This window comes from Pseudophryne corroboree, chromosome 1, assembly GCF_028390025.1.
Source record: "Pseudophryne corroboree isolate aPseCor3 chromosome 1, aPseCor3.hap2, whole genome shotgun sequence".
NCBI lineage: Eukaryota > Metazoa > Chordata > Amphibia > Anura > Myobatrachidae > Pseudophryne > Pseudophryne corroboree.
This window is the reverse complement of record NC_086444.1, coordinates 425,943,971-425,968,886: the sequence shown is the minus strand read 5'-3', so window position 1 is coordinate 425,968,886 and position 24,916 is coordinate 425,943,971. Positions and strand designations below refer to the sequence as shown.

Below are 24,916 nucleotides of genomic sequence, written 5' to 3'. Positions count from 1 at the left end.
TCCAAGATGGCCCAACAGTGTTAGACTGTACAAGGTTTATAATGAACCTAGAAGGAACATTACAAACTGGGAGTCCCAAGAAATCAAGCTTGGTGAGCTCTTATTGCTGGATCATACCAAGTGACTGTGCCCTCAGGATCTGGTTCTAAACTTACTGTAACTGATCTAGGTGACTTAGGGGTCTATTCATGAAGCAATAAAAACTGTGCAGAAGTGAGCCAGTGGAGAAGAACCAATCAGCATTGAATACAGAGCAGCTGATTGGTGCCATGGCAACTTCTCCACTGGCTCACTTCTCCACTGTTTTCACAGCTTCATGAATAGACCCAACAGGGGGCAAGTACTAAGCGGTGATAAAAGTGGAGAAGTGAGCCAGTGGAGAAGTTGCCCATGGCAACCAATCAGCTGCTCTGTATAATTTTATAGTATGCAAATTATAAATGTTATGTCAATGCTGATTTATTGCCATGGGCAACTTCTCCAGTGGCTCACTTCTCCACTTTTATCACTGCTTAGTACATCTCCGCCAAAGTCCGGGAAGAAATCTTATAGGGACAGCCATCAACGGACAGAACAGCAATGTTTATTTTCCTTCTCCCCTAGTTGCGGGGTTACTGAGCTTAGCTCTACCCTCTGATGCGGCCCACAAAGCAATGCCCCTTCACCAATTGGCCTGCCACCTGTGTGTATTGCCTCCCACAGTGAAACAGTGACTGTCTATATAGTGTGGGTGATAATCATTGTGCAAAACATTGATGGTTCACCCTCAATGGTTTCCTGCAGTCAACATTGGATTCAGGGGCCTATTTATCAATAATTGCATACTCAGGGGGAGATGTACAGTATGAAACAGTGAAAAGAGTGGAGAAGTGTACCAGTGGAGAAGTTGCCCATGGCAACCAATCAACTTTGAGGTAACATTTATTAAGTGTATTCTACTAAATTTTAGGTAGCAGCTGATTGGTTGCCATGGGCAACTTCTCCACTGGCACACATCTCCACTCTTTTCACTACTTCATACATCTCCCCCTCAGTGCGATCTGGTCGCCATATTAGCACCCAGAATTGCATTGTAGTACAGTATATGACAGTGACGGACTGGGGCTCAAAACAGGTATATTACTCTACATGCATGCCGATCAGCCCTTCTGGCATTTGCCAGAAGTACCAGATCATCAGTCTGGCTCTGGTATGGGATTATTCGTATGTGCAGCGCCCATTGCCAGGGAGGGTTCCTCGGAACCCTGTCTGTGACTTTTGCAATCTGTAACCCATAGGCTACAACAAACTAATGCCATATTCAGATGGCGCTAGCTCTGGGGGGCCAAGCCTGGGAATGCTTGGTAAATCTGGCAGCATCACATCCCCCATAGAAACTTAAGGGGGCTGTGGCTTAAGTTGGGGAATGGAGGAATTGCTGCAAGTATTGGCGATATCTGCTGCATTCCTTCCTTCTTACATGCAGGTGATCCTGAATATTTACCGTTAATTCCTGAAAACTGGTGTTTTCTGGAGAATAAGCCACAAATATCTAATGATAAATGGGCCCCTCAGTGAGAAGCACTATAAAGATATGTTTGCTCAATAGGATATAAGGTGATAATTGTGGTTTTCTAAAAATCTGTAAACATATCACTTTTTTCTAAAAAATATTTATTAAAAAAACACTGGCCCTCATTCCGAGTTGATCGGTCGCAAGGCGATTTTAGCAGAGTTACACACGCTAAGCCGCCGCCTACTGGGAGTGAATCTTAGCTTCTTAAAATTGCGAACGATGTATTCGCAATATTGCGATAACAAACTTCTTAGCAGTTTCAGAGTAGCTTCAGACTTACTCGGCATCTGCGATCAGTTCAGTGCTTGTCGTTCCTGGTTTGACGTCACAAACACACCCAGCGTTCGCCCAGACACTCCCCCGTTTCCCCGGCCACTCCTGCGTTTTTTCCGGAAACGGTAGCGTTTTCATCCACACGCCCCTAAAACGCCGTGTTTCCGCCCAGTAACACCCATTTCCTGTCAATCACACTACGATCGCCGGAGCGATGAAAAAGCCGTGAGTAAAAATACTATCTTCATTGTAAAATTACTTGGCGCAGTCGCAGTGCGAATATTGCGCATGCGTACTAAGCGAATTTTCACTGCGATGCGATGAAAAATACCGAGCGAACGACTCGGAATGAGGGCCACTGTTGGTTGCTTGGACCCTTATTCCCCATATAGTATCCTTAATTTGCACAGCATTTTACCTATGCTGATTACTTAAGGCTTAGCTGACACGCTATTTATATATATATATATATATATATATATATATATATATATATATATATATAAAATGTAATATGCATTATTTCAACTATGGTCCATGGGTCTTCAACCTGTAGCCCTCCAGCTGCTGTGGCACTAGACATCCCAGCATGCCCTGCCACAGTTTTGCTATTAAAGCATGCTAAAACTGAGGCAGGGCATGCTGGGATGTGTAGTTCCACAGCAGCTGGAGGGCCAAAGGTTGAAGACCCATGGCCACTGCAGTATGTATTCAGTAAAGGGGAGGTCTGGTCAGTTTAGCTACCAGTGAAGGAAGTGAGAGCCAGTCTACTGAGTTTAGGAGTAACGGAGGAAGTTTCTAGTCAGCAGCAGCTGGGCTGGGTTTGGAGCCTGCTGCAGATAGAAGTGCTGAGCGTCTGCTGATCAGTGTGAGCGCTGGGCTTGGACAGACGAACAGGAACGACACCAGCGTGTGTATAACAGCCACATGGACACAGACAATCAGCATCACTCAGCACACGGTGACACACTGATACCGGCATTCATGGCTCTGCTGCTGACTATCCCTGTGACCCCAGGCATGGAAACAAAGGAAGGATTGTTGCATCGACTTTCCAGAAAAATCTGAAACATTTCCCTGAATATTTGCATCTGGCATGAAAGAAAGAGGAGAACGAATAATTGCACTAACTGAGGCAGACAGAGGAGAGAAGGAGACAGTGGGAAGAGGCAGGGGAAAGCTAGACACAGGACAGCGGACAGAGAGATAAGGGGAACAGATAGGAAGCACAGCAGGGGAAGTTCTTAGGAGAGTGACAGTAAGGGAGAGAATACGGTAGGTAGATTAATAGGGGAATTAATAAGGCAGAAGTGAAAGTGAGTGAGAACGTGAAAGGAGTAATAGAAGATGAAGAAAGATGGAAGATGAGAGAACAGAGTGATAGATAAAGGGAAAGAGCCAAAACTATAAAGTGTGGGAAAACTCTGGCATTTAGCGTTAGAAAAGAATAGAGACGGGGCTAATAAAAGGGAAAGGTATAATAAAAGCAGAGAACAGAGAAACTGTATATAGAGAACAAATCAGAGCGCAGGAGAGGCGGTGAGAGGAGAAGAGGGGGGTGCTGTGCTGTAGCTCACCCCCTAACAGGTCCCCCAGTGTCAGCAGCAGAGAGAGAGAGAGGAGGAGAGATGCTGCTGCTGCTGCCAGGAGACTGACTTCCACACACAGTGAGACTGCCTGAGACTGTCATCGAGACTGCAGGACAAGGACACAGACAGCTGCAAAGGCAACCCGCATAGATATGTGACTGTGCATCCGCAGCAAGACATGGTGAGGGTGGCACTGCCCTGTCTGCCACTGTCTCACTCCCTTCATACAAACTGGCTTCCATAGCGCTCCTAGACGGGCATCTGCTTCTTTCTATCACTTCTCTCTGTCCTATACTCTCTCACATCCCCCTCTCCCTTATTTCTTTGTCTGTTTCAGTCTTGCTCAGAGAATCTCCTTCCAAATCTGTTTCCAATTACCACAAATCTGCTCCTCGGCTAAACATACTTCCTTTAGGGAATACTGTCTTCCTGTGACATGGTCTAGGCTTGCTGTGCAGATTGGGGTGAGGAGGGGTTATGGATGGTGGACTTGGTTGATAACAGTTTGGGATATTTGGGGCAAAAATAGGGCATGGTCAGGATGCAGTGGTCCATACTGCAGGTTACTTCCATCTGCTCAGCCTCATAGCAATTATTCAGTCCATCATAGGCTTCCTTATCATTTATCTTTCTTTATCACTGTCCATTTACTTTGCTGCTTCTTCTTCTTCTTCCCTCTCTATTTCTTCTCCTCTCAGTCTCTCTTTCATCCTCTGTCTTCCTCCCACACCTCAGCTCACTCTCCCTCACATTACTTCTCTGTCTGTCTCCTTTCTTCCCTGCTCGCTCTCCAGGAAGAAATGATCTCACACATTTAATGATTTGCAGCTGGTGTTATGGCTGAGAAAGGACACACACAGACATGCTTGTATACTGAATATTAATACACGCTGCAAAACATAGAACTTTCCCATGTAAATATACACTGAGGCTGATGCAGAACTGAACACAAGTCCATTTGCCGAACACATCTTGCGTCTTTTTGCACTGAGCATGCTCTGTAGTTAAGCGTATGCAAGTATGGGCTTTGCAGTGTCATGTGCATTCCAGCCATACGTGACCGTGTAGAAAGATCTAAGTTGTTATGGGGTGTTCTCATGTAGGTAAACTCAGAGAGGGCGTGTTGGCGGGTGTGTGAGCATCTTCTGCACCAAGGATAGTTGGTACTACTGATAACAAGAAGGTCTATGAAATCAAGTTCATGGATGGGCCAGCATGGCCACAAAGAAGCATATAGCTGTGTATATGGGCAAAAATACACATTTAGGGGGGGAATGTACGAATCGGTGAAAAGAATGAAGTGAGCCAGTGAAGTTGTCCATGGAAACCAATCATCTTTGAAGTAACATTTGTCAAGTGCATTCTATTAAATTATAGGTAGCAGCTGATTGGTTACCATGGGCAACTTCTCCACTGGCAGACTTCTCCACTCTTGTCACTGCTTCACACACCTAGGGCCGGATGTAATGCCGCTCCAGTTCTGCGGTCATGCGGGTTTTCAGCCGAACGTGGACTGTTTTTTAAAGGGGCAATCACTTACAAGGCATGGTTTTGCCTTGTAAGTGATTGCCCCTTTAAAAAAAAGTCAGTTCGTCTGGCATCCCGCATGGCGCCGAACTCGGGCGTCATTACACCATGCCCGAGTGGTAGATTTAACAAAGAGCGATATTCTTGTTATCACTCGTTACGAATGATAAATGGTGCTTCAGACAATCAGCTCATCATTGTCAAGTGTTTGAGTAATGACAGTTCAGAGCTGTTTGGCTGGAGCTCCAGTTAACATTTGTAACAAGTAGAGTTGAGCGAGTTCGGATTTACCCGGATCTCCAAACGGCATCTTATTGGCTCGCGGATGTCACGTGTGGCGTTAGGAACCGAGAAATTTTTTAGCAGTTGGGCAAAACCATGTGCACTGCAGAGGGGCAGATATAACATGTGCAGAGAGAGATAGATTTGGGTGTGGTGAGTTCAAGCTGCAATCTAAATTGCAGTGTAAAAATAAAGCAGCCAGTATTTACCCTGCACAGAAACAAAATAACTCACCCAAAGCTAACTCTCTCTGCAAATGTTATATCTGCCCCCCCCCCCCCCTCCCTGCAGTGCACATGGTTTTGCCCAACTGCTAAAAAAATTCCTGCTGCGATCAACTTGGAATTACCACCATAATGTAGGAACCATTGTGATCTAATTGAGTTCAGCTCTGCATCATCCACACAATGTTTAGTGGTAAGTAACAATGGGCCTAATTCAGACCCGATCGCTGCTGTGTTTTTGCACAGCAGCCGATCAGGTCTGAACTGCGCATGTGCCGCAGTGTGCCGGTGCATGCCAGACAGCCGACGGCTGTGTCAGCCCTGCGATTGCCTCTGCCTGATTGACAGGCAGAGGCGGTCGCTGGGAGGGAGGGTGTGGGCCGGTGGCATTTGGCTGCTGTTTTAGGGGCACGGTCGGGGCAAACAAATATGTGCCAGGAGAGTGCGGGGGAGGGCCACGGTGGCTGCGTAACGTCACACGCAGCCGCTGCGACCCGGACAGTGACGAGTAGCTCCCTGCGAGCGTGCAGGAGCTGCGCTGGTAGGGATCTACTCTTCAAGTACAAAAGCATCGCCGCTGTGCAATGCTTTTGTACTTGTGCGGCGGGGTAGGGCCTGACATGCGGGGCGGACTAGTCCTGTGCTGGGCGTCCCCCTGCATGTCAGGGAAGCTGATCGTAGATGTGCTAAATTTAAGATCAAGATCAAGTCTGAATTAGGCCAATATGCTATGTATATGCCAAAAGTTGTCAGGCTGCCAATGCATACATTCATACAGCATCCTCATACAAATCTTCATAAAACATAGCACAGTGCAGTATGTATTGTATAAGAGTTATCATAGTTTTTCATACAACAATTATTAGGTACTACACCTTTTCTGCACCCTTTCTTTTCTGATATATCCCACTAAATTAAAACAAAATTAATTTCCTGGTTGAATTAGTACACTAGATAGAGAATAGAAATATATCAATATATTTTTTTTTGCCTGTGTTGCTCATTGACTGGTTTAATCTTAGGAAATTTGCTATAGGGCTTTTTACACATAGTAAATGTGAATGTGATTACTTTTTCACACGATAGAAACTGTGGTGAGAGATTTTTGCCGATCTGTCTCTTGTGATTTCTGGGCCCCATACTTTTTTCTCTAAATTCACTTTAGTTCCGTTCAGTAGTTTGCTGAAACTTGGACATGAGCAAAAGTTTTTTTTGGCCAAGATATAACAGGAAACAGCTGGGCCAGCAAAGTGAGATTGAGATACTGTAGCAATGGTGCAATAGACTATAATCCTGATCCATCTTTGTCTATATATACAAATTCCAGTTACTATTACCTCACACACAAGTCTCTCAACACATGCAAGATCCAGTTACATTGTACACTAATGTCTGCATGTGCAACATTGAAACAGAGAGACAGCTCCCTGCAGCAGTTAATTTCATGCCCCATAATAGTGCCCTAGTCCTAGAACCATAGTAGTACCCTAGTCCTAGAACCATAATAGTGCCCTAGTCCTAGAACCATAGTAGTGCCCTAGTTCACATTATGTCACAGTGTTGGGCTGTCAGTACACAGTATGCAACACAGTACCCCCAATTCACATTATGACATACAGTGCCCCAGTTTATATTATAATGCCCTCCAGTTCATTTTACACCACATTACAAGGGGCATATTTAGATATATTGTAGGCACTATGGCATGTTTGTAAGAGCTCCTGTGTACCCCCATTGGTGAAAATTGTACTGTATATAACACATGTAACTGTGATAGGGAAGGTGGAGCTTTCTCAGCTCTAGGCCCAATAGTAGCTGTACTCCCTGCACCTAGGGTAGCTATACCCTTGAAACTACCATCTTACTATGTTGTACCCACATGCAGCACATATCCTCCATCTGTTATTGCAGAAAGTTACAGAATTGTAACAATACAATAACACACTTATAGTAGTACTAATAATAATCACCAGTGCCACCCCCACCCCCCCTCTATTTGCCATCATTGTTTTATTGTATATGCCCATACCTTCCCCACCTATTCCCCTTTGCTTTTAATTTACAGGCACTGATTTATCTGTAAATGACGCATGCATTGTAGTTATTTTTTTTGTTGTCTTGGGTATTCCAGTCTTCCAGTAGAGCCCTAAGAAACCTATTAGTGAATGTCTTCCATAAACAGTACTATGCCACATTATATATATATATATATATATATATAGAGTAGATTTTGTGACCCTAAACAAGTGGCATGGCCGGACCTCATCCAATTTGGCCTCATGAATTGGACACTACTTTCTATACTATCGCAAAATATACACATGGCAATAACTAGGGCTGTGAGAGTGGGGCAGCAGGACAGGGCACTCATCTGAAGGCGGTTCAGGGAGATATTGAATTTTTGTGGTAGTGATGGCTTAAGGGTGTCAATTTTCTTTTTTGCCCCAAATGCTAACATTTTTAGCTATGGCACCAAATATACGATAGCACGGCATATTTATTACAGTTTGTTTTTACACAATTCAACTCCCGATACCCCTTTCAGATTCACAATAGCCGGGTCGCATCCGGGAATGTGTACACGGGTGCTTCCCAGGTGCGACCCGTCTTGAGACCCCTTCAGACTTGCGGCCCGACCCGGCATATTGCTGGGTTGGTGACGTCACTGCTGACGCTACCGGAGGTGGTGCTTGAAGATAATCATCTCCTATGCAGAGAACGAGTGCTGAGTCACCTTGACCCGCCTTACCCGTTCACACTGCATGCATCCCGGGTCGATTCCGGATTCAACCCAGGTCGAGACCTGGGATGAAATGCCGGGACGCTCGACCCGGGATATTCTTTCAGGACCCTTTCACACTGAGCAAATTCCCAGGTTGATGCGCGTTCATGTGCAATAACCCGGGAAATATTTGTCAGTGTGAAAGGGGTATGATTTAGTCCACATAACTCATGTTACTTAATATGTGACTAACAGTGTTCATGCAATTCCCTGTCTCCCCCATGTTTATCCATGACATCCAGCTCCTCACTGCATGTCATAGGTAACCACTAAGCAGGTCCTCTCATATATATCCAGTCAGTGTATATGGTATTACTTGCAGAACCCAATGAATCTCTTTGAATGTATTTTCCTGGCTGAAATCTTCTGACAGTGAGAAGAGTTTATGTAACCGTCCAACCATTTCCAGTAGAACGCTTTGCACTGAGCTATAGGGATTCTACTACTTGAGAGACTTCAATGATAAATCGCTGTAGCATTTTTTTGCTGGAATTATTAAACCTCATACCTTCTGGCATTAATTACATGCATTTTACTGATGTTTATAATGGTAATAAAATGCATGTCAGTGGGTATGACACTAGAAACATTGTTTCATAATAACGCTGTTACCAGTATTGCTGAAGAGTTCATTTTGTCTTCCGGTATTTGGGATATATCTAGTTCTCTCCATAAGTAGTTAGCCGCAGGCCTGCTTTCACAGAGTTTCGTGAGACTGTATTTCGCTGATACCTCTCAGAATAGAATAACTTTAACAGTGAAATGAGCTGCCTAGGACTTAATGCAATTCATAGTGACTATCACAGTCCACATCACCCCCCTACCCCAATGCAATTTATTGGCTTTGATTGGAACAGGGACATAATATCGCATATTGTATCACTATGTACCCTCTCCATCACTTGGACCTCCACTCCAGGGATCTACTATGAGCTCCAATTTTTAGTAGCAAATACATATCAAATGCAAACCATGGGGTTGATTCGCTTAGGCACAAGTGGGTGTTGTAATGTTGTGGAAACGCCGCCAGCGGCACCACAGCCTGTCCCTTTGTGTGTCTGATCGCACCCCAGACTCATGGATTTTAGTACTGGCACATGCATGTTTTAAGAGAGGAATCGACCTTTGCCGGCATCCTTTATCCCATGTCGACCTTGTCCAATAGTGGTCGACCTATTGACTATCGACCTTATCTAGGCCAACCCATTGATTCATAACCCCTTTGCCCCTCCCCAAAATGTTCAAACATTTTATAGTCACACATTACAAACATTGATATAGGCTATGTACAATATGCTGCCTCACTTAGTACAAGACATCAGAGACACAGCACAAACCCTTTCAGGTGAATGATGTGATCCTTGATTTATGCAGGTGAGCTTCAATTTCACCAATGCCCATAGGGCTGTGGAAGCCTGCACCGGCTAATATGAGCTGAAGAAGCAAGAACAGTACATGCTAAGGTTATTTTAATGAGATCAAGTGATGAAGAATGTGCATTTTAGGGACAGCCAAATTGCTTATTTATAAAGACCGGCATATTTCACCTTCCAGTTGTACTTAAAGTCAGTCCTGATATCATTTTGCTCACAATGAATGTAAGCTATAAATAAAAATAAATCAAGTAGTATTTTAGGGAAAAAACGTGTATCATGCACCAGGTAGATGGGTGGTGTAGTGTGCGTTGATAATGATGTTATCTACTTGACCAAGCCAAGGCCATGTTTGATGTGAAGCAAAAAAAGCAGTGTTTGGAGCAAGCCACGTTGCCATGCAAGGGGAGCAAATACATTTATATTTTTCTGCTTTTCGATTGTATTCGAGAGGGGGGGAGATAAGACACATAAACGAAGTATGTCATACAAGCAGTAGCATTACTCAGTGGAGCAGAGCTACAAAGGGGTTGGGTATAAAATGCCTGCCATCGGGATATCGTCAGTCAGAATACCGACTGAGGCATCCCGATTATTATAATCCTGACAGGGGAAGGTAAGTATACTTACCTTCCCCCTGTGGGCCCCTAACCCTCCTTTCTATAGCCTGAACCTAACACCCCCCCCCCCCCCCCGCAGCCTAAACCTAACCTCCCTGGGGCACAGTCTAACCCTAGCCCTCCCTCGCAGCTTAAACCTAAATGCGCGGCTTACCTGTGTCTGGTCATACGGAATCCTTGCTGTTTGGGCTTTCCCCGCCAGGCTGGATACACTATTCGAGATGCTTGTATCGGCATTCTGAATAGTGTTTGGATTCCGGTGTCGATATCCTGATTGCAGAGATCCCGACCGGATCCCCTATAAAGGTGTGACACCACATGAAGTCATGAACAAAAATAAAAAAAATATGTAAATATTGTGACTCTTTTTGCAATGTAACTGGGATGCGGTAGAAGGAACAAGCCTAAAAAGGCCGTGTACTAAGAAAGATTGAGGTAACAGGTGACTGAGGAGGGCGGGAGGTAGCACGGGAAATAAGGGGGGAGGACCAGTCAGCACAGAAGAACATAAACACCTTTTCCCCCCCTCCACCAGTGGGAACAATGGTAGATATTATGAATAGAAACCTGGACGCTTCCTCACTGTAAAATATACATTTCTGCTGCGGGGTACACTGGGCTCCACAGGGAATGACATTGGGGTGTAGAGTAGGATCTTGATCTGAGACACCAACAGGCTAAAAGCTTTGACTGTTCCCAGAATGCATAGCGCCGCCTCCTCTATAACCCCGCCTCCGTGCACAGGAACTCAGTTTTGTAGTTGGTGCCATGCAGTAAGCAGGCATACAACAGGGGGGCTGCTTCAGCAGCCCTGAGAAGAAGCTTTTTTAAAGAAAAATGAAGACTTCAAGAGCTGCAGCAGAGGCACTGTTTGTGTTATATGTCAGTCAGACATCTCCTGCTGCAGCTACATCACCTCCCCCAGCGGCGCTGTATACTCCCGCCCCCATGTTGCCGGGTACTTACAGCGGAGGCTCCGGTTTTCTTCCAGTTAGTCACACACACGACCGCTGTTCTCCTGGATCGCGTGGCCACACTCAGGGAGGAGGTAAGTGGGTCGTCGTGACGGGACCCGCTGTAAATCGTGATTCCGCGCAGCCAGTAGGAGGCGGGCCGCGCGCACTGGCGTGGCCACTGGTAGTACCCCACTAGACCACCAGGGCAAGGCAGGGGCGGATTGGCCATAGGAATCACCAGGAAGTTTTCTGGTAGGCTGGCATGTCTGTGGAGCCTGTTTTGTGTGTTGTCATGTGGCCCCACCCCCCATATTACATGCATCCCACTGCACTCAGTACATTGCATTGTCCCCATTCATTCTTTTATTTCATCTCTGCAGTACAGCAATTCTGCCACAATCAGGCCCTATAAGGAGGTATCCCCCCCCCACTCAAGAGACCCCAACCCCTCTTCAGATCGCACCCCTGTTTAGGGCTGTTTCCATAAGTTTCCCAGGCTGGTTTTCCATCCCAATCCACCCCTGGGGCAAGGGCACAGGTCGGTTTTCTCTCATAAACCGTTTATATAAGCCCACAGTACCCGCTGGTGAAGTCCAGCAGGGGGATAAGGCTTTGACCTGTAGCCCCTCCCCCAGCCCCAGGGCGCCATTTAGAGTAAATGTTCCCATTCTGGAGCTGCATATCCCTCTCGCCCTCACTCCCTGTCAGCGTTTGGGCGCCATTAGGACAAGCTGAGCTGATCCTGGGACTGTTTGGGGATATCCTCCTCTGTAAAGCCGCCTGCATGTCCGCGCTGTGCATTTTACAGGACATATCTGCTGACAGTGTTAGTTAAGAAAGAGTGCATTTAGTCAGGATTATATAGTACAAGTACCCTGTGATATACATCCAGTCTTTACTGTGCATTGTTATATCTATTGAGTGTATAGCTATACATAGTACTACTCTGTATTGCTAGTCCAGTGCAGTTTTATTGCATGTCATAATTTCTGCATTGTACAATGTGACTGTGTGTGTGTGCATATAGCTGCTGTGTGACCTCAATTTCGTGTATCTCGCTCAGATTGCTATCCCTATATTCTATAACCTGAGGGTGCTAAGTGCGTCAGGTTTATCATTTAATATAAGTAGTTCACAGGATATACTAAGTGTGTATTTTTCTCTGTGATCTTTAGTCACGATAGACCTCTTGAATTCCCTGTTTGTGCTGATACACTGCACAGGGGGTTCTTGTCAGGTATTGTGCTGCTGATATTGTATTGTGTTGCCTTGCATTGAGCTTTCGGATATGTCAGATACAACGGGCAATGGTGCTGGGGCTGATCCCATATTGTGTGGTGGTGATGCTGCAGACACATTTGAGGAAAACATAGCAGCTGAGGGTTCAGGTTCTGGGGGATCCTTACCCCCAAGTGGGACTGTAGCACCGGGGGTTCAAAATGACCCACCTTGGGCTACCTTCTCCACGCTATTGAATACGCTGGTAACTAGACTAACGCCCCCTATGAGACCTCCTTGTGTGTGCCGGTACAACCGCTTATGGTCCCCGCGGTTAACCCGCCATGGGCAGATCAACTGTCTGCCCATTTACAGCAATTGAACCAATCACTGACTACTCAGAAGTCTAACCCTCACCCGCCTAAGACCAAGGGGTCCTCTAAGCGGGCCATTAATTCCTCACAATCCACCAACGTCCCAGACTCCTCGTCTGATGAGGATGGCGTTTATACTGACCCCACAGATTCTGATCCCGACGCTTCTGATGGGGAATCTGTTTCACAGGTGGATGTTCCTGACTTGTTGGAGGCTATCAGGACCATTCTTCAAATTACTGATGACCCGGAGCCTGATGCTGGCCCTAAGAAACCGGACAGGTTTAAACGTCAAAGTGGTTAAGCAAGTTTTACCTCATTCTGACCATTTAGTTGACATACGTCAGGAGTCCTGGGAAAATCCAGGAAAGAAATTCACGCCTCACAAGAAGATGCTGACTTGCTACCCCCTCGCAGCGGAACTAAGTAAAAATTGGGAAGCACCCCCGCCAGTGGATTCGCAAGTGGCGCGTCTGGTGGTATCCTAAGCTCTGCCGGTAACTACCGTCACGTCTCTGAAAGAACCGACGGATAAGCGTGTGGAGGGTTGTGTAAAGGCAATTTACACCCTAACTGGTGCTGCGCATAGGCCCACCATTGCAGCGACATGGGCTGCAGAGGCTGTTGAAGTGTGGGCTCAGGAATTGAAAACGGAGTTGCCTTCCAACGCTTCTGATCATGCTAGACAATGTCTGTCTCATATTGTCACAGCTTCTCATTACATTAAGGAGGCGGCTTTTGATGCCGGTATTCTGGCGGCCAAGGCTTCTACTACGTCCATTTTGGCTCGCCGGATTCTCTGGTTACGGTCCTGGTCTGTGGATCTGGACTCTAAGAAAACCCTAGAGGTACTCCCTTTTAAGGGAGACATTCTTTTCGGAGAAGACCTCAACAAGATAGTGGCTGACTTAGCTTCTGCTAAAACAGCATGTCTACCTAATACTGCTCCTTCGGTGCCGAAGGCTAAGAATACTCCATTTCGCTCCTTTCGTCCTTCAGGGAAAGCAAAAGGTCAGGCATACCTGAAACAGGTTCGCACTTCCAAACCCAATAAGCCCAAACCCAAACAGACCTGAGCTGCCCGTCAGCCTGCTTCCAAAACTGACAGGCCTGCCGCATGACTGGGTGGGCCTCCCTCTGGGGGATCCCAGGGTGGGGGGCCGACTTCTACGGTATACCCAGGAATGGTTGAGGACCACTTCCGATGCCTGGGTATGGGAAGTCGTCACTCGAGGTTACGCCGTATCCTTCAAGACTTGTCCCTCTCATCAATTTTGCCTGACAGACGTCCCTTCGGATCAGGTGAAGGCAAAAACTCTTCATTCAGTGGTACAGTCCCCCCTGGACACAGGAGTGGTAGTAACATAGAAACATAGAAACATATAATTTAACGGCAGATAAGAACCACTAGGCCCATATAGTCTGCCCCTTTTTTATTTTATCCTTTAGGCAATCTCAACCCTTTTTTAACCTTAATTCTTTGTAAGGATATTCATATGCCTGTCCCAAGCATGTTTAAATTGCCCTACAGTCTTAGCCTCTACTACCTCTGATGGGAGGCTATTCCACTTATCCACTACCCTTTCTGTGAAGTAATTTTTCCTTAAATTTCCCCTGATCCTCCCCCCTCCAGTCTCAATGTATGCCCTCGAGTTCTAATACTTCTTTTCCTTTGAAGAATGTTTCCCTCCTGAACTTTGTTAAGACCCTTGATATATTTGAAAGTTTCTATCATGTCCCCCCTTTCCCTTCTCTCCTCCAAACTATACATGTTAAGATCTTTTAGCCTTTCCGGGTAAGTTTTGTGATGTAGGCCATGCACCATTTTAGTTGCCCTTCTTTGTACACTCTCTAATGTATTTATATCCTTCTGGAGATAGGGTCTCCAGAACTGGACACAGTATTCCAGATGGGGCCGTACCAATGACCTATACAGTGGCATTATCACTTCTTTTTTCCTGCTACTGATTCCTCTCCCTATGCAACCAAGCATCTAACTTGCCTTTCTCATTGCTTTGTTGCATTGCTTTCCTGCCTTCAAGTCACTTGAAATAGTGACTCCTAAATCTCTTTCCTCCTCAGTAGTTTCCATTATAGTACCCTTAATACTATATTTAGCCTTTGGGTTTTTGAGACCCAAGTGCATGATTTTGCATTTTCTAGCATTAAACTGTAGTTGCCACGTTCTTGACCATTTCTCAAGCCTACCTAGGTCATTAATCATTTGTTTTACCCCTCCCGGTGTGTCTACCCTGTTGCATATCTTTGTACCATCTGCAAAAAGGCATATCTTCCCTTCAATACCATCTGCAATGTCACCAACAAAGATATTAAAGAGAACTGGACCAAGTACAGATGCCTGGGGTACTCCACTGGTAACATTTCCCTCCATAGATTGCACTCCATTAACTACGACTGTCTGTTTCCTATCCTGCAACCAGGTTCTTATCCATTTAACTGATTTATAATCCACCCCCAGGCTTTCAAGTTTATTTAGCAGTCTGCGATGTGGGACAGTGTCAAATGCCTTACTAAAGTCTAGATATGCTACATCTACAGCTCCCCCTTGATCTATTATTTTCATCACAGAGTCAAAAAAGTCAATAAGATTTGTTTGGCATGATCTCCCACCAGTAAATCCATGCTGTTTTGGATCCTGTAAGTTGTTTGATTTAAGATATTCCGCTACTCTTTATTTTAATAGTTTTTCCTTTACTTTCCCTACTACTGATGTAAGGCTTACTGGTCTGTAGTTACTTGCTTCCACTTTTGTGCAGTGGAACTACATTTGCTCTTTTCCAGTCCTCTGGAATAGCACCTGTATTTAGTGACTGGTTAAATAATTCTGTCAAAGGTGTAACCAGCACATCTTTTAGCTCTTTGAGTATCCTTGGGTGTATCCCATCTGGTCCCATTGATTTATCCACTTTTAGTTTTGAAAGTTCTGTTAGGACCTTCTCCTTTGTAAATGTATTTTCATCTACCTTATTTTTATGAATGTCCTTGCAACTTAACTGTGGCCCCATCCCTTCTTCTGTAGTATATACTGAGCAAAAATAATTATTTAGGTGATCTGCTATTGCCTTGTCTCCCTCCACTAAGTGCTCACTCTCTGTCTTAAGTCTTATTATTCCTCCATTTGATTTTCTCCTTTCACTTATATACTTAAAAAAAGTTTTGCCCCCTTTATCTACTGACTGGGCCATTTTCTCCTCAGCTTCTGCCTTTGCATGTCTGATCACTTTCTTAGCATCCTTCCGTCTGTCCAGATACACCTCTTTGTCGTGATTATTTTGAGTCTGTTTGTATTTCCTAAAAGCCATCTTTTTTGCTGTCACACTAGTTGATACTTCTTTTGTGAACCACACTGGCTTCCTTTTCCTGGTGCTTTTCCTAACCATTTTGATACAAAGGTCTGTTGCACTTAGTATTGCACTTTTCAGTTTTTTCCACCTCTCCTGCACTCCTTCCAAGTTTTTGTGTGACAGGAGTTGGATCCTGTCTTTATACTAAACCATACTGCTTGATGATCACTGGATCCCAGGTGCTCACCCACATATATATCAGATATCCTATCACCATTTGTAAGAATCAAATCTAATATTGAGTCAATTGCTTGAGAGATGCTCCCTGTAAGGAATGTAGAAATTTGCCACTTATAGCTGAACTTGCAAAAGACCCCTCCCAATTTACATCAGGTAAATTAAAGTCTCCCATGATTATGACTTCTCCCTTTAAAACCATTTTAGAGATGTCCAACAATAGGTTCCTGTCCAAATCCTGCCCCTGGCCTGGTGGTCTATAGATCACCCCAATGCGAATAATGTCCTTCCCGGTTTCTATGGTGACCCAAAGGGCCTCAGTTTTGGCTTCCATATTTTGTATTAAAGTAGCATTTTTGCTTTTTTTTCACATACATTGCTACCCCTCCTCCTATTCTTCCTATTCTATCCTTCCTAAATAAATTGTATCCTGGTATAGCTATGTCCCAGTCATGATTCTCATTGCACCAAGACTCTGTAATTGCCACAAAATCTAGGTTATCCCTTGTCATTATCGCAATAAGCTCTGGAATTTTGTCTCCTAAGCTCCTAGCATTTGCAGACATAGCTTTAAGAATTTTGTCTGTGCATTTGTTATTAGTAGCCATGTCCAGAGCGTACAAAATAAATGACAAGTTTAAAGTTGAAATTACCTGTTTGGGGATGTTGCTCAGTATTTGTTTTCTTTTACTAATCAGTAATCATACTCTGTCCTTTATACCATGACTACACCTTACTAAATATAAAGATATAGTACACCTGACCACAATGGGCAAATGTTCAAAGGAGGTAAACATCAGTCAGTATGCAATAATTAACTGTTTCACCGAGCAACTTCCCCACACATGCAATGACAATTACAAGAAATCATTACATCAAGAAACATACATGAGTTTGCATAAGAGAGAACTGTAGAGAGCAGATTGGGGATGACTTTTCATAGGTTTTAAAAAACAGATAATATGCACAAGATGAATTACATACTTTTGAGGCATTAAGGCAGACCATTTGTGGTAGTGTTGGAGTGTTGATGTTTTCCTTCGGTTTAACGCAGGTATAACGCTATTTTTATAATAACACTTTTATGTCAGCACTTCTATGGAAGCACTACCAGCCGATGACTATCCAGCCGTATACTAGACTTTAAATAGGAACAATAGCCATGTGAATGCAATGATTGCAAACTCCACCCAATACAATCCCCCTTTAAGCTAAGGCCATAAATTAGCTTAGATAAACAGACATTACATACCAATAAGGCAGCCAACTATATCTTTACAAAGGTAAAAAAATACAAAAAAAAACCCTCACTTTTTCAATATACCTAAACTATTCAATCAAGATATTCATTTGAGATCATCAGCAAATGCAGTACAACTTGCTGGGATGTGCAGTTCCACGAATCATACCTAAACTATTCAATCAAGATATTCATTTGAGATCATCAGCAAATGCAGTACAACTTGCTGTGATGTGCAGTTCCACGAATCATACCTAAACTATTCAATCAAGATATTCATTTGAGATCATCAGCAAATGCAGTGCAACTTGCTGGGATGTGCAGTTCCACGAATCATACCTAAACTATTCAATCAAGATATTCATTTGAGATCATGAGCAAGTACAGGTGCCTCTGGCTCAGAGAGGCAAGGGGTACTATTCACCGCTGTTCCTAGTCCCGAAACCGAATGGGTCCTCCTGGCCCATTCTCAACCTCAAGTCCTTGAACAAATTTGCGAGGGTCTCAAGTTTCGTATGGACACTCTTCGCTCTGTTGTTCTGGCCTTGGAACCTGGGGATTACATGGTATCCCTGGACATACAGGATGCTTAACTGCATATTCCCATTGCAGTGTCGCATAAGCAGTACCTGAGGTTTGCGGTTGGCAACCTCCATTACCAATTTCGGGCGTTACTTTTTGATTTGACCACAGCTCCGCGAGTCTTCACCAAGGTCATAGCGGTAATGTACTCTGCGGTCAAGGGGTCAGGATCCTACCGTACCTGGACAACTTGTTGATCCTGGCAAATTCCCCAGAAATTCTCCTACGCCATCTGGATCTGACTATCCAGTTTCTGCAAGCCCACAGGTGGCTCATCAACTGGAAGAAATCTTCCCTGGTCCCTGCTCAGAGCATGGTGCACCTGGGGGCGTTGTTGGACACTCACAACCAGCGGTTGTTCTTGTCTCAGGAGAAAGTCCTGAAGCTTCAGGACAGGATTCGATGCTTCCTATCTCGTTCGCAAGTGTCGATACATTCGGCAATGCAAGTGTTAGGTCTCATGGTGTCGGCTTTTGACATGGTGGAGTATGCTCAATTCCATTCCCGCCCTCTGCAGAAGCTGATTCTTGCCAAGTGGGATGGCCTGCCTCACCGGATCAGGTCTCAAATGATCTCCTTGTCTCCGGAGGTCTGTCTGTCACTGAGCTGGTGGCTTCAGGACCAACGATTGAGCAGGGGTCGTCCCTTTTGGATCTGCAAATAGGTACTTCTGACGACGGATGCCAGTCTGAGAGGTTGGGGCGCGGTGTTGATGCAACACTCTCTTCAGGGTTGGTGGACCAAGAAGGAGTCTCTCCTCCTGATAAACATTCTGGAATTGCGGGCGGTGTTCAACTCATTGAACTTGGCCCAGCATTTAATACAGAACAGACCTGTTCAATTACATTCGGACAACGCCACCACGGTGGCGTACATTAATCATCAAGGTGGCACTCGAAGCCACATGGCATTGAGGGAAGTATCAAGGATTCTTCAGTGGGCGGAACGCCATCTGCCAGCCATATCGGCAGTGTTTATTCCGGGGGTCCTAAACTGGGAAGCGGACTTTCTCAGTCGTCAGGACGTACACACCGGAGAGTGGAGCCTCTATCCAGAAGTGTTTCAACTCCTCGTGGACAAGTGGGGCCTTCCAGATGTGGACCTGATGGCATCTCGACACAATCACAAGGTTCCGGTCCTCGGAGCAAGGACAAGGGATCCCAAAGCAGCGTTCGTGGACGCACTGGCAATTCCATGTAACTTTCGGCTGCCATACGTGTTCCCAACGGTGTCACTCCTGCCCAGAATAATAAGGAAGTTCAAGCAAGAAGGAGGAATCCTACTTCTGATCGCTCCAGCGTGGCCCAGACGTCATTGGTTCTCAGACCTTTAGGGTCTCTCGATAGAGCGTCCCCTTCTACTTCCGCAGCGCCCAGATCTCCTCGTTCAGGGCCCCTGTGTATATCAGGATTTAGCCCGATTGGCTTTGACGGCGTTGCTCTTGAAGCTTCCGTCTTAAGGGCCAAGGGATTTTCTGAGGCAGTCATTCAAACCATGTTGAAGGCCCGGAAACCGACTTCTGCTCGGATTTATCATAGGGTCTGGAATTCTAACTTTGCTTGGTGCGCATCTAACAATCATGACGCTTACAAGTTTAGTACGGCCAAACTTTTGGCCTTTCTACAACAGGGCCTGGGCTTGGGCCTTCGTCTGGCCTCCATCAAGGTTCATATTTCTGCCTTGTCGGTTTGGTTCCAGAGAAAAATTGCAACTTTACCTGATGTTCATACATTTACTCAGGGTGTGTTGCGGATTCAACCTCCTTACGTCCCGCCTGTGGCTCCTTGGGATTTGTCGGTGGTTCTAGAGGTGATGCAAGGGTCTCCATTTGAGCCTCTTGAATCGGCAGACCTCAAGGTCTGCCGATTCAAGAGGCTCAAATGGAGACCCTTGCATCGCCTCCTGTAAGTCACCATATCTGGCTTTCTCTTAAGGTGTTGTTTCTGCTGGCTATTGCCTCTGCCAGACGGGTGTCGGATTTGGGTGCTTTGTCCTGTAAGTCACCATATCTGATTTTTCACCGTGACCGGGCGGTTCTTAGAACACGTCCCGGGTATTTACCTAAGGTGGTGTCTTCTTTCCACCTTAATCAGGAGATTGTGGTTCCGGCCTTTGCCTCTCCTGAATTGTCTTCCAAAGAGCGGTCTTTGGATGTGGTATGGGCTCTCCGCATCTATGTGAAGAGGACAGCTCCTATCAGGAAGTCTGATTCACTCTTTGTGCTATTTGGTTTTCACAAACGTGGCTGGCCTGCTCACAAGCAGACCTTGTCCAGATGGATTAGAATGGTGATTGTACATGCTTATGTACAGGCTGGTCGTCCAGCTCCTGATACTATAAAGGCCCATTCTACTCGGTCTGTTGGAACTTCTTGGGCGTCCCACCGTGGTGCGACCCTTGAGCAATTGTGCAAGGCGGCTACGTGGTCCTCAGTGAACACATTCGTAAGGTTCTATGCCTTCGATACTTCCGCCTCCCAGGATGCTTCCTATGGACGCCGAGTTTTTGTGCCCGCTACAGTGCGTCCCCTTCCATAAGGAACTGCTTTAGGACATCCCCAATGTCATTCCCTGTGGAGCCCAATGTACCCCGCAGTAGAAAACGAGATTTATGGTAAGAACTTACCGTTGTTAAATCTCTTTCTGCGAGGTACACTGGGATCCACAGGGTGCCCACCCAGACGCACTTAGCTTCTTTGGGTTGTTATGACATTAGCCGCTGACACTTTCTCCTGTCATGAGAATGTTGTGTATGTGGCTACTAACAGTTGTCGTCTCTTTTCCCTGCTACTGCATTGGACTGGTTAACAAAAACTGAGCTCCTGTCCACAGAGGCGGGGTTATAGAGGAGTCGGCGCTATGAATTCTGGGAACAGTCAAAGCTTAGAGCCTGTTGGTGCCTCGGATCAAGATCCTACTCTACACCCCAATGTCATTCCCTGTGGAGCCCAGTGTATCTCGCAGAAAGAGATTTAACAACGGTAAGTTCTTACCATAAATCTCGTTTTATATTTGTACATGTTGAAAGATACAGTCTTTGGTCATTTAGCATTTTCATTATGATTAGGAAAAATTAGTGTACTGTATTTTTTTCCTCGTACAGTGTGTACAGAATGATGTATAGAACATGTGTGTTTTTCAGACCCCTCAATCTGTGGAGGACTGCCTGCAGAGTACTCTGTCATCACTATACCCTCCCTTTGAGGTGACAGCTCCCACTCTCCTGACCCAGGTGTTCTCTGTGCTAGAGAGGACATATCGTGAGGACCCTCTGAGATACACCCTTGAATTTCTCATACCAGCCAAGAGGATCCTGCAGATTGTACAACACCAGGCTTGTGTAAGAGTCTCCTCAGTGCCTAGTCATTCTTACATTACAGTATGTCACCTATTGGCTAGATTCTTTTCAGCAACTTGGTGAATCCTATCAAGTTCTAATATCTTTCTTTTCTACCTCGCTTGACCTATGGCTGCCTTGTCCAGTTAGGACACCTATGTCCATTATTTTATATTTTCCATTTTTAAATAGAAAATCAGGACAGTCATCTGATATTTATCAATAGGTCCCTAAAAAAACTATGTAAAAATAGATGATTTTTTCCCCCCACACATTAAAAAGAATAAAACATATGTTCTTAGTTTTTATCTACCGCTGGAATACCTATGAAATAAGCTTCCTTATGCAAAGTCATTATTATGGACGTTGATATCCCCCTTTTCATGTATTGAGCATATCTAGAAGCCAGAGACTTTTCACCCATTGATAATTCAGCACCATTCTTTGTCTCTTTTTTTTAAAGCCCTTTTGCTTCCTTTAAGATGCGGATGAACTGAAATAATTCTATAAACATAGGGCATGATTTAGAGATGGAAGCTAATGCATTCGCCCAGCTGCAAATTTGTGCAAAAATATGCTAATGCTATAGCTGCCTGGGATTGTACTGAGACTCCCACAGGTGCCACCGGAAATCTCAGTGTGTGCGTACAAAGACACAGTGCCAGTCGCAGATCCTTTTATAATCGATGTGTGAATAAATTTGGACACGATGATAAAACAAAACTCGGTAATAACAAACAGTCACAGAGCTAGGAAGTAGCAATGCACATCGTTTTCTGATGGTTATCAATGTTTTTCTTCTGATGTTAGTTTTTTCACCATTTGATGGCAGCTTTCAGTGGTAGCCGCCAACGAATGGTGTAGATGCGATGGCCATCTGATGTTAAAATACAGCTGAATTCAGCTGCTTAACATCGGGAATTTTTACAATTTTTAGCATATTTTAAGCTAAGTATTGACAACAAAAAATAATGCTGAGCTCCTTTAAGTCATCTATCATATTTCTGTTTCATTTATTCTTTGACAACCTTCTTTTTTCTTTTTGTAGTCTCAATATAGTGGGTTTCTGTTCTTCCATGAAGGATGGCCTCTCTGCCTTGGGGAGAAGATCCTTATTCAACTTTCTTCCCTTCCCTGGCACTTTTTAAAGACTGGGGATTTCTACTTGCAAGTGGTGCCGTACTTAGAATGCTCTCCAAGACTTGTACTTAAGTGCCTTTCCCAAGATGGCAGCGGTGTCCAGGAGATTGTGGTTCCTGAATCCTCCCATTCCTTTATTTTCTCTGCTGAGTGGCTTAATAGTATCAACAAAGACCGTAGCTCAGTGCGCCTTGAAAATTGTTTAGCCTCCGTGGAAGAAAAAGTCCTTCGACTATCATGGTCTGAGGTCATTTATCCACGTTTTATCCACAAAGAAGGCTTCATTGTAGGAAGGAAATGCCCACCATGCCCTCTACTGCCACCTCTGGAGTGTCGAAGTCCTGGTGATGGAGGTATCACGATTGGAGACTTGGTGGATCCCAAATTCAGCACACATCTGTCAAATAATCAAGAATATATTGACAGCTGGAGAGAAGGAGCCTTGTCACCCTTATTGGGTTCTGTTAAAGACTCTGTAGAAGGGGAGTATGTGGAACTAAGTCCCCCAAGTTCTGGGTTATTAGAAAAATCAGAGAGTCCTAGCGGCACATGGGCTTCACGGGCAAAGACTGCTCCAAGCAGGAAAGGTAAAAAGAAAGGACACCAGGCTTGGCTGCACCAGAGGAAGCCAGGAAAGTTAGGTTCTTTAAGCACTTTAAAGGGGAGGTCTCAGGAGATATGGGACAATAGATCATGCACAGCAAATGCTGGAGAAAAAACTAAGTCTGGAGCAGAGGGTCACAGTTATTGGGATGTTGATACAAGAAACTGTTCTACTGAGATTGATGTGGTGGCTGAATGGAGAAAGGGTTTACATTGCCTTCAGAGACATGAGAAAGACATATTTTCGGAGAGACAGATTTGGGGTTCTTCTGAAACACAAGTATGGAATGATAAGGACTGCTCAAAGCAACAGAGTGAGGGATCTTGGGAAGCTGAGAGAGCTGTAAATAGGGACAGTTCTCAGGGAGACGACAATTTAACAAAGGCACTTAGAGAGTGCTCATTAAAAGTTGATATTCCTAAAGACAAAGAAGATGTAATAAAAGACGCAGAAGACATTTCTGATGATTGCCAAAGAGTTTCCCCTGGAGACAGCTTACAACAGTCCGGAGAGAGACAAAGTGAGACATCCAGAAATAATAATAATATAATTTCTGTTGTCGATTGCCAAAGTGACTGCCCATTAGACTTTGTAAAAAAGCTACTTAAGGAAACCAGACAGTCAGTGGATACACATGGCATAGCCTGTCATTCAAAAGAATCTTCACTGACCAGGACAAGCAGAACATGGGCAGATGGTCAAGAAACATCAAATGTACCAAGAGAAGGGGATAATGCTATCGAGGGCTTAAAAGTGTCATCTAATGAGCTAAAGCCTCACCCAGGAAAAGGAAAGCATCACGTTTGGGGACAGGTCACTGAAATGCCCCATAAGACTGGACGGGGGAGAAGAAAAAAGAGAAACAAGAGGGGGAGGGGGCTTATAAGGGTAGATGCAAGGAAAGTAATTCACAAGGTGGAACAGCCCAAAGTTAATGCTAAGCAAGAGGGAACTGAACCTGTCACCCTCTCCAAAGCTGAAGAGGAAATTAACAGAAATGATCTGGAGATAAATGACCAAAAACTATCTGGTGAGACATGTAGATTATTGTTGTTGTATATAATTATAGTATATACATTTTTTTTAGATACAACTAACTTTATGGTGAAATAATGATCTGAAAACTGTACGCACTATGGCCCTCATTCCGAGTTGTTCGCTCGTTGCCGATTTTCTCTATATTGCGATTAGTCGCTTACTGCGCATGCGCAATGTTCGCAGAGCGCATGCGCTTAGTTATTTTACTCAACAGTTAGGTATTTTACTCACGGCATTACGAGGATTTTTCTTCGTTCTGGTGATCGGAGTGTGATTGACATGAAGTGGGTGTTTCTGGGCGGAAACTGGCCGTTTTATGGGTGTGTGTGAAAAAACGCTGCCGTTTCTGGGAAAAACGCGGGAGTGGCTGGAGAAACGGGGGAGTGTCTGGGCGAACGCTGGGTGTGTTTGTGACGTCAAACCAGGAACGAAACTGACTGAACTGATCGCAGTGGCAGAGTAAGTGTCGAGCTACTCAGAAACTGCAAAGAAATTTCTATTCGCAATTATGCAAATCTTTCGTTCGCAATTCTGCTAAGCTAAGATTCACTCCCAGTAGGCGGCGGCTTAGCGTGTGCAATGCTGCTAAAAGCAGCTAGCGAGCGAACAACTCGGAATGAGGGCCTATTTTTGTCTTATCTTTTTTACATACTTACATTGG

At 44.9% G+C, this 24,916-nt stretch overlaps 1 protein-coding gene across 5 annotated transcripts in view; it reads left to right on the top strand.

Moving 5' to 3' along the window:
- The first annotated feature begins 2,610 nt into the window (after nt 1-2,610).
- ARHGEF40 (Rho guanine nucleotide exchange factor 40) overlaps nt 2,611-24,916 on the top strand; it is a 181,579-nt gene continuing 159,273 nt past the window's right edge. For all 5 annotated transcript variants that reach the window (XR_010171337.1, XM_063913439.1, XM_063913437.1 and 2 more), the window contains exons 1-3: nt 2,611-3,598; nt 21,279-21,476; nt 22,522-24,247. Coding sequence is in view for 4 of the 5 variants with exons in the window: in XM_063913439.1 (XP_063769509.1) it covers nt 3,596-3,598; nt 21,279-21,476; nt 22,522-24,247 (1,927 nt within the window). In the remaining variant the exon portion in view is untranslated. The remainder of the gene's footprint in view (nt 3,599-21,278; nt 21,477-22,521; nt 24,248-24,916) is intronic.